The sequence below is a fragment of the Brienomyrus brachyistius genome, chromosome 3 (assembly GCF_023856365.1).
Source record: "Brienomyrus brachyistius isolate T26 chromosome 3, BBRACH_0.4, whole genome shotgun sequence".
In the NCBI taxonomy this organism is placed as follows: Eukaryota; Metazoa; Chordata; class Actinopteri; order Osteoglossiformes; family Mormyridae; genus Brienomyrus; species Brienomyrus brachyistius.
The window spans coordinates 4,840,787-4,856,538 of NC_064535.1; the positions used below are offsets into that span (position 1 = coordinate 4,840,787).

At 45.1% G+C, this 15,752-nt stretch overlaps 1 protein-coding gene across 3 annotated transcripts in view; it reads left to right on the plus strand.

Annotated features, from left to right (window-relative positions):
• The window catches only part of slc8a1b (solute carrier family 8 member 1b), a 93,550-nt gene extending 83,289 nt beyond the window's left edge, over positions 1-10,261 (plus strand). For all 3 annotated transcript variants that reach the window (XM_049008234.1, XM_049008236.1, XM_049008235.1), the window contains exons 6-7: positions 4,516-4,791; positions 9,101-10,261. In XM_049008234.1, the coding sequence (XP_048864191.1) occupies positions 4,516-4,791; positions 9,101-9,477 (653 nt within the window). In that variant the 3' untranslated portion in view covers positions 9,478-10,261. The remainder of the gene's footprint in view (positions 1-4,515; positions 4,792-9,100) is intronic.
• The last annotated feature ends 5,491 nt before the right edge of the window (positions 10,262-15,752 follow it).

Sequence of the window (15,752 nt, forward strand, 5' to 3'; positions counted from 1 at the left end):
CTCGTAGTTCAGTTTAATTTTCCGTAGGCCTGATGAACTGTCACGCCCCCAGAACTGCTCCTTGTGTTGCCCAGTGAATTTGCTGCAATCCTCTGCATTGTCAGTGACAGCCACAAAATTTTACAGTTACTCGCTGCCGCCCTTGAGGCTAATGGCTTGAGGCGCACAGACTGAATTTATTTACTCATTTTTCAATCGGTCCCATAGTCAAGGTGACTTTTTTTTCTGTTTAAAAAAAAAAAACGTTTACGCAGCTACAGTAGCACTCTGAGCAGCGATGCAGCAACGCAGTACGCGGTTGCGCGTCCCGTTCCTTCATTAGCACTGCATTCCGCATGTGCGTCTGACCCTAATGGAGATGCAGGTGTAGAATTCTGATAGGAATAAAGGCAGAGAGCAGCTATAATTACAGAGAGAGTCGTGGTGCGAAGCTACCTGGGGTTGTGGGGGCCAGATTCTGGCAGGTAAGAACCATCTAGCAGTTAGTATAAACCATCCTTCTCATATTCAGCCTCACCTACAAAGGAGGAATTTATATTCTCTCGTGGGCATATAAAATATGTTTGGAAAAACCTTAAAGTTCTGGATTTGTTTTTTTGTTTCTCTGTTTTTGTGACACTTCATTTCTGGTACCATCTTTTTAAACTGAGGAAGAGTTTTTGGAAACTGGAGATCTTCCTTCTAGGAGGCCTACCAAAGCCTCCAGGTGGGAGATCCTGGGGTCACTACCTCGGATTATTAATCAGGCCGACTCAGTGCCATAACCCGCATAGCTGGCTAGACAGACGCCATGAGAAATAGCCAGTACCTTCCACCGGATGCTTAATTGTTTTTATTTTTCCGACCACAGCAGATTTGCCTAGAGGGCCATCAAAGAATCTGAGGTTTGAGCAATAAACAAGTGGCAGAGCTGAATCGATCGGCTTCATTATCGCCTTTTCGGTAGGAGGTTCTCCTTAGCTGACCTCTGAGGACCAGAGGAGGTCTTCGGCAGGAGGTAGCATGAGGAAATGAACGGACAAGAAGCAGGACAGGGCCAGCCTCCTACTCGCCTCATGGGAAGCTCAGTTGCTTGGCTGTCGGATATAGTTTTTACTTGCTGCCCCTCCCCACACACAAAGCACCTTTACACAGGCCGTTGTCTCAATGCTCATTTGATGAGAATGGAGGGATAAAATGATACAGGTTTCCCTTGTTCTGCTGTCTTCCTCACCTGGCCTGTGCATTCCTGGGCCCCGAGGCAGACCTTAAGGCAGGCCCATATGTATTCCGGAATGTATTAGCATTGTCTTTGGGCTCAGCGGGCTCTTGCTGGGGGAGGTAAGATGATTGTAATATTGTTCTCATTACGCAGGGTAATAGGCTGCTCTGGTATCTAGCTCCGGTACCTGGGTTTCTCTTTTTGCCAGCCAGTAGTCTGTGAGTAACACCTCAGTGAGCTCGACTGGCAAGCCAGGGAGATGTGTGCTTGACCCGACCGCATTCGGGCCTGTGCGTTCTCAGCACCGCGGTGCCATTTCAGTGCAGCGACTTTCTTGCAACCTCCACGCAGGCCTGAGCTCGAAGCTTTTCTCCAGCTATCAAGTGGTTCTGTAATGAGGAGAGACTTTCCATACATGTAAGCTTTGTCATAGCTCATTAGTCTGTGAGCTTATGACTGGCTGGTTGGCAAACATTCTAGCTGTTTGTGTTTTTATGCCCCTAAGCAAGGCTGATTGAGTTGTCCAGGTTGTATTCGCTATTTGTGACTGCTTTTGTAAATGAAACACCTGGTGTGTTCGCTCATTGTCTAAATGACGCCGTCAATTAACTTTTCCTTGTGTTCCTCTTTCTAGTCATCATAACCCTATTGTGATAAATGACTGTGAGGTTAGTTCTGGAGGAGTCAGTGCTGCTTGCGAGTGGAACTAAATTTCTACTAGCTGTATCCACTAATGTATGGACACCTGGAATATACATGAGGTCACTTCCTGTGTTTGATGATGCTAGATGATTGGAGGAGGGAGAACAAGCAGCACACCCTATTTAGCTTTTGGTCAGCGCCAATATCTGAGAGCTATAATTCAGCCCCAATATCTGAGAAACATAATTTCTTCATATTCTGTCATAATAATGTGTGAAGTAGTTTCCGTAAACCTTTTGATTATCTTTAAAACTTCTAGACATTGTTCTTTGCAAATTCTTTAGCTATACAGTCTTTAGTTTGGAGATGGTGACAGTGGAGCCTGCTGTAGTGTTGTTGTCATCACTGATGCATTTGTTGTAGTTCTGTTGACTTGAATGTGCTGGAAGATTTTCACTGTAGATAAGCCAGAAGTCCTGATGGATAACTAACCTGTTTTGGAATTAAATCAGCATCTGTGAGGGAAAGTCTGTGTGCTTCAGAAGACAGGGAGCCTCCTTCAGCTTGGACAAACAACAACCACTCTGTAAGGCGAACGAAGGCTTCTTCACCATTTTATTCCACTTCAAACTAGCCAGATACCTCTATCCCTGATTCATCATTGGAGCCACCCGCCGATGTAGCTGATCTGGACCGACCATGACCCTGAACCGGAGAAGAAAGTAAGAAGGTTTTTTTGGATATCTCACTTCTATCGAACGAATGTCCCGTTAACTTCCAGCTGCCAGACAGACTTTGAGAACCGTTTTACTCTCCCGGGGAATTTCCTCCTCTCGTTCTCCCCGGGATGTGTGCTCCCCCTCACACAGCAGCAGTGGGCCAATCGATGTCAACAGCTGGAAAATAATCCGGTGCGGCTTTTATTCGTTTGCCGTGTTCTCATCCTGCAGCCAGATCTGTGCTTCATTACTGCGGCCTGCTCCTGTCTCATCCCCCCTTGTTCAGTTTCATTCCTTTTTGGCAGGTCAGTATGGAAAAAAAACAACAACACTCACCAGCCCTATTTTCCACAGATATATTGAATTAATCTCTGGACCAATGTGGTGCCTTCGCCTGCTTCCAATCAACCACCATTGTTCTGGTTTCAAGGACAAAAATTCCCATCCCAATGACTGCAGACCAATTGCATTTGAATCCTTCACTCTCTGTCTGCTATCCAACCTGTCAGGGATCCTCTCCTGTCTTAGCATAGAGTACTAACAGTTTGGTTATCAGCACCATTGTCCTTGAACTCTTACACACAATGCTGTGCCAATGGAATCCATATATTATGGTATCTGTGACCTCCTCACTAGTAGGAGGCAGTAATCACTTTTGGAAAAGCATACTACCATAAAATTATTATGCCTTCTGTGCTTTGCTAGCTTCCCCCCCAATATTTATGCCTTCCTGTCGGCACTGTATTTATTGTTACCTGAATACAGTTTGACTTCATTTTCATTGAGCAGTTGAGTATATAAAGTCACAGTCACAGAGTACTCAGCTGGTCTGGACCTGAACTACCCACCTCTGCCTGTTGCATGCAACAGCTTGATGTTGCTACCGGCTGCATGAAGTCCACAGCACCAGTATCATCAAGGAACCACTATCAAAGAATTTCACAGAATTAGTTTCATTATGCCCTCAGTGTTGATCTCTCATCAAGCACATCGAGATCGGCTGAGTGCATTTGGGCATCAACTGAAAGACAGGATCTGAGCAGTGGACACAAGCCCGTGACACGGGGATGGAGGAAAGAGCAGGGATGAGAGGAGAAATGCTTTTAACGAAGTGGTGCAGCAAAACGTGAACGAAAGGTTACATTTTTGGTTTTCCCCAAAGAAAGACAAAACGGCAGGGTGTGGGCATCGGGCTCGAGGTAAGAGAAGAAGCAGCACCCTTATGATCACTGGTAATCCAAACACGAAGGGATGTGTCCTCATCCCCTGTCACCCCCACGCCCTCCCCGCCTTGCAGCTGTTTGCTTCGCTCTCATCCCAACCACTGCACTCTTTGTGTCTCGCCTGGTTATGGTCAGAGCTTCAGAAAGCAGCATCACCCAAAAATAAAAAACAAAGGAAGCAGTCATGTTTGTTCATTCTTTGCCTGTCGCACTCGATCACAAACTCAACCTTATGCAGCTGACAATTAGCGAATTGGAAGGAGACAGCAGTACAAGAAGGATGTGGCCATTGTTTGCACAGAAATGGCCCCTTTGGTAAATCCGCTGGACCCTTTTGGTTCGCATCTTCTGTCTTTGGATCTCCGATGCTTCTGTGTGCTTAGTGTGTGCCTCTCGAGTGTCACGTTGCCCTCAAAAGAGATTGAAGAACATACAGGGAGACGGTAATGGAATTTCAAGGATGTGTAACCTTTTCCGAAGTAACACTGCTGCCTGTTATGGAACCGTCATGACATTCAGGAGAGAAAAGGCTTCAAAAAAATGTGTGACAGGAACTGGCATTAATTTCTAGGTTGTGCTTTTATCTGCCTCACAGGGAAGGAAATTCAGTGTTACAGGGGGTTGGGGGTCAGCAAATAACCACTGAAAGCTGGTGAGAGCGTTGGTGTGTTTTAGTACAAGGTGTTATTATGGACCTCAGTGATGGTCTCCTCTCATCTCCGCCTTTCAGGGGAGGACGACGACGACGAAGACTGCGGCGAAGAAAAGCTGCCCTCCTGCTTTGACTACGTCATGCACTTCCTGACAGTGTTCTGGAAGGTTCTGTTTGCCTTCGTGCCACCCACAGAGTACTGGAATGGCTGGGCGTGCTTTGTGGTCTCCATCATCATGATCGGCGTGCTGACGGCCGTCATCGGCGACCTGGCCTCCCACTTTGGCTGCACCATTGGCCTGAAGGACTCGGTCACCGCTGTGGTGTTTGTGGCCCTCGGCACCTCCGTACCTGGTAAGACTCCCTAACTGCCTCCCATGACATCACACCAGCCACACTGTCGTTAATAAGTTCCATTTTTAATAAAACTTAAAAAAATCCATTATGGGTTAAAGTCCCGTCATAGAGTGTCATAGAGTGTCATAGAGTGTCATACCATCTCTTTTAGATGTCCCATAATCCCACTGTGTAATCATAGCTCTCTGTGTGAGACAATTCTCATAAACCCATTAACTCATTTCCTTTCTACAGATGCTCCTCTGTGAACTAACAATATTTCAACTTTATGATGCGATAGCGATGCACATCAATTAGCCATCAGACTAAACGATGCTGTCTACCGATGCCGGGCGATGGCAGCGTCCACGCAGCCACGCTTCCAGTCTCTGTAGAAGCCATCGCTGTAAATATCTCTTACAATGTTTAGCAACATATCGTGCTTGTTTTTTCTGTAACCAGATTTTCCCAAGCCCGTTGTGTCTTCTGAACGCCCAAATACGCCATATCACACCACATTCAAATTAGACTTGGCATATTTTCAATTTAGGTTGAGTTCTTTGGAACGTAACCCCATCGTAAGTCAAGGAGCATCAGTAGTTCTTTTCAGATATTTTTTAGCATTATTTAATATACTTCAAGAGCCGCTGCTGTCCTATGACACTCAACGTTTTTCTGTTGCAAAACGCAATGTTTACTTAAAAACCGATGGCAGCTCAATTTGAGACGCAGGGCAGAGAAGTTGTACATGGAGCCAAACCTGAATTTCATGTTCTTGTATCCCCTCGCAGTGCCGCCATAACATGTCACCCCACACCTACTCAATCCATGTATAATTTGGGCGTGAATCCATTAGCGATGCCTTGTTCCCCAACGCAGTTCCATGAGTGTGATCAATTGCTCGGTACATAGATGCGGCAGCCTTCATCACGCAGCTGTGGAAAATGAATTTGGTCTGCGTGGGCGGCGGATTCTGTTTGAGTGGCTGCGCCTCCTGGTCGGGGGTGATTACTCAGGGGTGAATATGAGTCCAGCCATTCGCCAAGCCTCAGATTTAGCATCATTTGTTATGGTTAGCGAAGTGAGCGTCGGCTGTTACTCCCACAGCCCCCACCCCCACTTTGCCCCTCAAAAAAAAAAATAATAATAATTACCCAAGTGTAATCCTGTGCTGGAATTTTCTAACAATTGCAAGGGTTCTCGGTTTTAAGGAGTTTTTTGAAGTTTAAAAAAAGATTTTTACAAACACGCTGCATTTTTTTTCCATTTTGCACACGAAAAGGTTAATTAACAGGTCAGTTAGCTTGTTGGGACGCGATAATGTTGTAATTAAATTAGGGGGGGGTACTCTTGTCTGGCCATATCACGTGTAAAAGTGAAAAAAATACAAAATAAATGCATGAAATGGCAGGACTGACCCAGACCTCTGCTGTTAGCTTCTGGGTGCAGAACAGCTGCCTTCCCCAGCTATCCCAGTTAGACCAGTTGGTACCGTGTCTCACATAAAATTATGGTTTGAATCTCAGTTTACTTTGTGTTGGCAAGCCATCGGAAGCCCTGAACAATATAATAATAAATATAAATATATATAAATATAATAAATATGGTTATTAAAGGTCTTATTTCCACTTTCTCTGTTTCAAAAGCACAGAAGGAACTGATTAGAAGCTCCAAGGTCCAAAACCACAATGGAAGAGACTGAGGAATCTATCCACCGGCCTGTCTCCTTCAAGTCTGGCATACCATATAGCCATAGTAACAAATATCTGCTTTAATAATCATAATAATAATAAATTAGCTTGATATTTCACTAAAGCTGTAGACCAGAACTACTCATTTTGAAAAGCATAATTACAATAGTAGAATTTCTTCTATAATATAAACATGCAATCTTTGGGTCACAAGTTGGGATCCCTAACCGACACACATCCCCCTGGCCCAGAAGAAGGTGCTAATTATGTTCTGGCGCTCAGCCTCTTAGGGGGTGAGACCGCAGGTGGGGGAAGGAGACAGTCAGAGGTGAATTACAGGATCAATCAGACGGTCAGCAGGCGATGCAGCAGCTGGAGAAGGAGCCCGGGAACAGGAGGTGGAGGAACGAGGTGCTGTTAAGCGCTCCTGACAAACCCTCCGTGTTCCTCGGCTTATGCAGACATGACAGAAGCAGCCTTTGGATCACCGATGCAGACCAGCACTGTCATGATAGAACAGCTGCAGGTGGATGTTGATGGAACTCCATTCCTGCTTTAGAGTATGTCTAGGTGCGTTAACTTCCTGAAATTCCTGCAAGGGTCCTCAGCCGGCCCCAGTAGCTCAGTGCAAACCTCTGAAGACTCAGCTGGAGGAGCTGAATAGCTGTGAATCCTGGAGGCTGAGCAGCAGCACAGGGCAGAGGGGGTGTGGTGCAGCGATGCCGAACAGCACACGAGGAGGGATGCTCTCGCCTCTTCTGGTTTTAGTGATGGACTGTGGAGAGGAAAACCTCGAACAGAGACAGAAGGAGTCGTCTTCTGTGACTGGCCAAAGGGCACCATGGGAATTTGAGTAAGATCCTCAAGTAACAGGCCAGCACCATTCGGGGTACTCTGGGAGGACGCCAGCACGCCCCGCCTGCCCAGAGGGGTGGATGGCAGGCCGTTACATGAAGCAGGGTGGACTGCTTTTAAAGGGGAATTTTAGCTGTGGGTAAGAGAGCAGTGTGGACTGAATTTAAAGGGGAAGTTTGGCAGCAGGCGAAGGGAGGCAGTGTGGACTGAATTTAAAGGGGAAGTTTAGCTGTGGGTAAAGGAACAGTGTGGACTGAATGTAAAGGGGAAGTTTGGCAGCAGGCGAGGGGAGTGGCAGCACAGTACGAAGATGGATTGCGGCTTCTACAAAAAAACGGAATGTGTGTGTCTCTGTCATTGCGGTTTGATGGCAGGACTTCACAAGCAAGGTGGTTGACTTGCACTGACTGACTTCAGAAGAAGAAGTGATACTGCTGACACTTGGACGGCCAGCAGGGGGTGCTGGCGTCCCGTAAGGTCCTGCTGCTGGGCGTGGGCTTTATTGCATTGTATTTATTTTTTGCTCCATCATTCTGGCCTCTGTTTGGATTGGATGCGCCAGAACTCGCCTGAAACTCGATAGCAGTTCGGACGCCTCGGCAAGCGGCAGCCCTTCCTGGGGTCACTGCACCCTGGCACAGTGCCGAGCAGCACAGAGCTGGGAAATTTAAACTCCTTCCTCATGTGACCAAATTAGAAGCGACTGCCCGCTGTCTCCCAGATCCCGGGTCTCACAAGTCCTCGGTGCTGCATCTGAAACGTCCAAGAATTCCTCCCAGCTAATTTCCTACGTAAAATTGCATCTACACAGTAATCTCCAATCAGTGGCCAGTCTTTGAACAGGCTAATCACGGTTTTATTTTTATTGTGCTTGAACATGCAGGCAGGCAGCAGTATTTGTACACGGTACATATTTACATATTGAGCAGACAGTGGAGCATGGCAGCTCGGCCATTTTATAGACCTCCTGCTTCCTGCCACTTAGGTGACCTCGGGGGCAACAAGTACTATAGCTGTGGGCCCCTACAGTGAGGACATCCTGTTTAAGTCCCTAGAAGGGCCATGCTGTCGTAGCCTTTACCTTGTGTGGCTCTACTGAAAACATCCCTGTTTTAAAAGTGCCTGTCAGTCTGAAGTTTGTTGAAGTGGCACACTGAGGTGCCGGTCTGACTCAGCATTTCAGTGGTTCATTCTCAGCTCCGGCCAGCAGGGGGGCGCGTAGCAGGGCCCCTGTCAGGAATTACAGTCACGGCCCCTCTTTCCCATCAGGGCTTGGCTGCACCACAAAGACCCACACAAAACCGTCTGTTGTGTGTTTCACCCCCGCGCCCCCCTAGTCCTCCGCACCACCACATTCCACTGACACGTCCAGGTCTTTCCCCTGGTAACCCCCCCCCCCCCAACAGAAACACTGGAGTTGCCTAGAAAGTCATGGAATTAAAGTGACACCCCATCATCGCGGCACACTCTGTTGTTCAGATTCACACTCACATACTCACTTAAAACCTTTTTCTTGACACTTTTCTCTTTTTAAAATCAATCATTTTAATAAGCAATTTTTTCCCCACTAGCCCATATTAATGAAACCCTCAAGATGGTTATAATGGCATCTTTAAAAAGTCTGGGTCAATATGTGGTTCTACTGAGCCACTAATGACACTCAGAGCGTCTGATGACAGTGACAGGTGTCCGGATCAGCATTCCACTGTCGCCCTGAGATGTCATTGGTCGATGTCTGTCATGTTATCTGCATGTCCTCTCATCTATCCCGCCCCCCCCAGATACTTTCGCCAGTAAAGTGGCCGCCATCCAAGACCAATACGCTGACGCCTCCATCGGCAACGTCACCGGCAGCAACGCAGTCAACGTGTTCCTGGGTATCGGCGTGGCCTGGTCCATCGCCGCCATCTACCACGGCAGCCACGGCCGGAGCTTCATGGTGGACCCGGGCAGCCTGGCCTTCTCCGTCACCCTCTTCACCATCTTCGCGTTCATCTGCGTCGGTGTGCTCATGTACCGCCGGCGGCCCGAGATCGGCGGCGAGCTGGGCGGCCCGCGGACTCCCAAAGTGCTCACCACCCTCCTCTTTGTCAGTCTCTGGCTCCTGTACATTCTCTTCTCATCCCTGGAGGCTTACTGCCACGTCAAGGGCTTCTAAACAGACCCCCGCGGGGGCGAGAAATTCAATCAAATCAAAGAAATCGACAAGAAAGCAACAGCAAAAAAAAAAAAAGTTTTCACAAATTTTTTGATCTTCTCCAAGCTCCGCCCCCCACCCCCAGCCCGCCCCTCAACTTCTGTCCCAGCAAAGGGATGAACTATCCGTTTAGGACAATAAAGGGAGCAGCCCAGAAACGCCTTTTCAAAGAGATGCCCCTGATAACAATTCAAAGAGGGGAAAGTATCCTTTAAATGCGAAGGGGAACAGCCATTATGTAACACAAGAAGAATGGTCTCATAATGTTGCTTGAAAGGTGTCAATACTGGTTCATGTATAACCACACGTTTAGATAAATGATTAATGTATAGCATGTCTTTTTCATAGCAGTTCCATGGAAACATTAACATATTTACACATTTTTCAAAACATATGAGGGGGTAAAGAAAAAAAATAATAATTTAATGCCCAAGTTTAAAAATAATTTTAAAATGCATGGATATGAAACAAACTGCAGTTGTGCTGAACAGCACTGGCAATGTCCTGATTAGCATCAAACCCCCCCCCCAAGGATAACATTTGCTGCTAATAGCCCTTAAACCAGCAGTTGGAGATTCACTATAAAGGTCATTTGTGTCTCTGGGACCCTCTACACTTTGCTGGTTATAGACTTGAAGCTTTATTTATTTATTTATTAAGTAACACAAAAAAAAACATTAATTTTAATTATGTGGTTACTCCGGTGATCTTTGAGCGAAATACCGTGAAATATCTGCAGCCGTCACTCGTGACAGGATTGAGCGTCAGACAAAACAGCAAACCTGAAGCCCCCCCCCCCCCCCCCCCCGACACACACAGACACCCACATGCACTTGCTGAACATTTGAGGATGGCAAGTGGAAAAGAATTGACCGGAAGAAAAAAATACTTGTCTAGAGCATTTTTAGGAGCAGCATCGTAGAAAATCCTCCTCTGATGTAGCCACGGGATAATTTGGTCAAAGTCATTTTGTGTCTCTTTGTCAAACACCAACAGCATTGATTACTGATCTTGTCCAAATTGATGTGACCTCTGTTTTAGCCAAACGCAGTGCGACTGCAGCTTCCGCCCCTCTCAGCACATCTACCTGGTGACTGTCCACTGCCATCTAGCCCCATCGCACTGGAAGGCCATGCAGACCGAATGGCACGGTGCAATACCTACACAAGCCATGAGGGGCGCTGCTGTTACTAAACTTACCATGGCGACTGTTGTTAACTGTTAATCGCACTCCTCTCCAGTTATATATGAAATGGCATTACGGTTTTTTATGTAAAGCGATAAGATTAATATTAAAATTTAAAAAAAAAAAAGTTTATACTGATTCCCGTTATTCTCTGAAGAAAGGTGACGGTCTAGAAGATTTAAGTCATGGAATACATCTGAGTATTGATATATGTTGTACAAAAAGATTGCTACGTGGTCTTTTTAAACTGCCAGTGATTCATAAGAAGTTCTTGTCTCAAAGTAAAACATAGTTCAATATTACAGCTATAGGACTAGCAATGGATGGGGCATCCAGACAATGCAGATGGTAACTGTATATTTATACATTAGTTAAGCTCTTTTTTTTAGATGTTAAGGCATAAAAACCCAGATTTCTTACTAATTTTGTTTTATAATCAATACTTTCTTTAACAGTGGTGTGAAATCTATAGCTTACAATGGCTGTATGTAAGTGATCTAACTTTGGCTTACGAACCGTTGCAAGATTTTATTTTGCCCTTACAGGATATATATATATTTCACACTGCTATATATATATATATATATATATATATATATATATATAAATAGCAGCATGAAATTGTCTCTGATCCTTTCATCTAACTGCAACCTTATCCACGGGTTGCCAGAGGGAAACATTCATATAGGAAATGGCCAGCAGAGAATGGGGATTCCTCTGAGGGGAGTGGTAGCTTTTCTGAGCGTCGTGTCTCACGGCAGCTGAGAGAGATTCCCCGCAGCGCTTTCAAAAGCCTCAAAGCTGTTTCACCCATGTAGAGATTTTTTAAAGCATAGTTCGTAAGAAACCACAAACTTCCCTGAGCAGGGGGCACCCTGTGCCTCTTACTCGTCTCACTTTTGAAGAATTTGCAGCTCTTGTAACAGTTTCTAGGGTGATTTTGGACTCTGGGGGGTTTGTAGTAGTCTAGTACAGTGTTTGCTAATCCAGGTCAGTAAGGAGTTGGGAGGGAGCAAAAATGTGGACTGACTGGGGGGTCCCCAAGAACCGGATTGGGAAACACTGGTCTGGTTTGAATACAAAGGAAAAAAAAAGACTAAGCATTGAAATCAGATTGTATCACACTGATCCCTTTTAATACAAGTTTGTGGCAGTTCATTTATATATGAGCTGATTTTGTTTTTCTTGTTGCAGTATAATGGAAAAGATCGCACTTGTAACTGCTGGCAGAAATCGAAAAATGGTGGCATAAAGAGTTTGCTGAGAACTGTGCCACCGGGGGGGGGGGGTGATGCAGACAATGAAGACAATGGGAGAGAGAGAAGGACTTGACCTTGACTTGATCTCTGCCCTTGTATTGGAGAAAGCGGACACACAAAAAAAACACACATTCTGCAGCCCTGCGCTGTGTCCTGTCGCATCAGAGCTATCAGAGAACTTCTGCTCAGCCTCACATTCTCGGTGGTGTGTCTGCGTGCCACTAACACGGCATCCGTCCATCCGTCCCACCCCTGTTTCTCGCCATGTCCATATTTGGGAATGTTAATGTGCTACTTGTAAACACTGTGCATGGATGAAAACATGTCTGTATATAGTACGCAGTATCCCAGTCCTCAATGTCAGGGCAGTTTGGATGTTGTATAGATTCAGTAGGTGTTTATTTTTTATTTCTATTCATTTTTGTTCCCGCAAACCGCTGTTTGTTTCCCTTGATGGGGGGTATTTTCTTTTGCACATTAGACTTTTTAAAAAGGCAGTATCTGCTGTTCTTGTACGTGAGGGTAAAAAAGTGTAAAGAATGTATGACCAGGAAAGCAGAGGTATTTGTAGAAATGGTACCAGAAAGGTGATTGTATAACTATTTTACAGCTGAATAGGACTGTAAATCAAAGGATATTTTGTCACTGAAGAGTTCATATGTATATACTGTACAGCATTGCCAGTTTGACACTATACACAGCATTACAAATAGAGATTTCAAAGTATTTATTTTGAATCCCTTGGTAAAGAATGACAAATATTGCCTTTTAAAAGGGGGGGTTTTGCAAGGTTGGTTATCTTGTGTTTCTTTTTGCGCTGGGCAGTGTGTTTCTAATATTTACATTTCTTGTGGGTGGATTTTTTTCCTTTTGTATATGGCTGGATTTGTTGGGAATATTAAGCGTCCTGCCAGAGCAGAACTCGAGCGAGTGGTTGCCGGCGGAGGCCCAGAGCCACGCCCACCCTTTGCTCCCAGCCTGTATAAACCTAGAGGACACCCACTGTCACTCGTGGTCTTCACAGTGTGTTTAGAGTTGTTCACTGGGGATGCTGCCATTTCAATTTATCTATCAGTGTGGTGTTGCTAGACATAATATAAGATTCTTGGGGGGGGGGGGGAGGGTTTATTGTGCTCTTGCAAATGCAAAGCCTCTTCAAACAAAAATGGCGTCAGACTTCAACGGCCCAGTGCCGTCAGTCCGGTCACACCTGGACAGAGACATGACCCACACCTCTTTTTTAGCGATGAATTGAGGCGTTCGGCTTCCCCCGTGACAGCAGTGCGGGTGTTTCCTGCTCTGCATGCTGTTTTGGCCCCAAACGTGAGCAGCCCTGTCCGCAAGGACGGCTGCTGCATTTCGGCCCTGTTGGTCAGCGTTCTGCTCTCTTATTGTTTTTATGAGCTGCCATTTTTGTTGCTGTGCTTTTCTTTGATAGGGTTTGGCTTGGGGTCTCTTTCTGGCGGTTTTCCCTTTTTTATGTTTACAGGTATCTGAATATCGTTTATTTTGTTCTGTTGTCTATTTCGTTTTTTGTGTTGCACACGAAAAGGACGGAAGTACACTAACTGTGATTGCTATACATGGTACACTTCTTGACACAGAAAAATAAAGTTTGGGATACCCTGTTTCAACAATTGCAGAGTATGATGGTATTTATGTGAGCGTGACACTCGGTTGCCTTCGGCTTTGATGTCAGTCGATGGTCTGTATCCTAAAATCATGTCAAATTCTTTTGGACCAAATGCTATGGTGGGTGGGGTTTTCCTCTAGAGTTCATTGCTGATTGGTTGAACCCAGTGGAAGCCAACGCCAGAACCAATGGGATGGTTCTAATTTAGCATACACAAGACTGCACCAGCAGTTCACACGTTCTGGATTTTGCAACTGACAAATTACAATTCATGAGCTGCGACATGAATTTGCATCTGTGCGCTGTTCAGTGTCCTCCCAAAACTGCGGGGAAATATTCTCTTCTGAAGTGTTTTTCACTTCACCATCACTGAACGTTGGTATGCATATTAGTTCAAATTATCTTATTTTTTCAGTTAGCTTGATATATATTAAATGTTGAATACGCTTTGGGAGAACTAACTAATTTAAGGTTTCAGTGATTACGATTTTTTAATGATAGTGTACCTTTAATTTCATTAACCTAATGCCTCCATTGCTGATTCCCTCAAGTGAATGATAGGATGAATACAGGCCAGTCCTCTCTCACACACACACAGCTCTTAATGCCAATTATCTGAACTTGAAAATGTTCCTTTTTAGCGTGCCGATATTTAAGCAACTCCTAAAAACACCTTAATTCATTTCACTGAACTTAACTAATGACTTCTTCCTTCATAATTCCTCGTGCCCCTTATTTTAAAGAGTAGAAGGTTTTCGTGAGTGAAGGTGAAGCAGTTCACTGGGCCATAAAATCCCACGCAGGGCTGTTCGAGAGGACGACCAGCAGTTCTCACAGTACGAAGCCATCATTCTGTGTGTGACTGAAACATGCACTCATAAGTGGATGAGAAGAATTAATAAATTAATATATATGTGACAATTTGAATCTCTTATGGATATAAGGTTCCAGAATAACATTTAGAATTGAGGGAAGGTATTAAGTGTGGAAAAACAATTTAGTTTGTGATCAAGTGGACTTGAGGTGACACTGCAGATGAACAGCAAACCTGAAAGTCATAGAATGGGAAAAGTGAAATGGACCAATTAGGGTCCTTGGGGAACCCCTTGAAAGTTGGCGGGAACTATGCAAATAGGGCATCAACTTTGACTTGTGCACAGATACAGACGATGCCCAGGTACTACGCAAAAACTTAGTAACAAAGTACAAGTTCCAGAAAGCAGGCAGAGTTTGTCTGAAAGAAGCTGCTAGCAGAGAACAGAAAAAGTTTAACCGGACGAAAAGAGGATGTTGAAAATTCCATCAATCTCACACCAGTCGTTAGCTTTTGCCTGTGTGCTGTGGCCACCAGTATATTTGGGAATGATATGTCATTTGTAGATGGGTCACTTTAAAAGGCACCAGCCGATACAGGTGTCCAATTCTGCTATTCTCCCACGTCTTGTCTCCAACATTCTCAGTTAAATTCAGTCACTTTCATGGACAGATTTAGACGGAATAGTGACTTCTCTCTCCGTTCTTATATTGCCCAGCGTCACTATTTTCAGTGTCATGGTCAGCACGTCTCCTGCAGTATCTCAAAGGGGTTCCGCCGTCTTTCCAAACTCAGTGTCAAACTGTCGCTCAGGATCCGCATCCCTCCTCGCAGCAGCTGCCACCGTATGCAAAGGCTTCGCTATAAATCTGTGCTCCGCTCCTAAGAAAACACAACACAACCAGAGCGCAGACCAGGCCAGGATTAGGATTAATCTTGTTTATTTTGGCATCCATTGCCAAGCACTGAGCAATGTCCTCTGTTTGGATTTTAGGTTATTTTGCTCTCGCCGAGTCCTCTTAGGGTGGGGAGATGGTTTTGGGGTTAGTTATTGTGTGAGATAAAACCAGGGGCTAATAACCAAGCCAGAAGTGAAATGGGGACTCGCTTACTACTTCCTGGAAAAGTCACTTATGCCTACAGTAACCCTTTTATGACTGTGTTTACCATATGTAATATTTCATTCCCATAAAAAGAAATATTGCGTTTGGTGTCAAATTATGTTACGCTGCTTATTTCTATGTAGAGTTTATGGGTATCGACAGACTGATGCATGTCTCCAGATCTAGGAAATCTTAAGGATTCTTTCAATCTTTTTATGTTTTGACGCCACATAACTTTGGT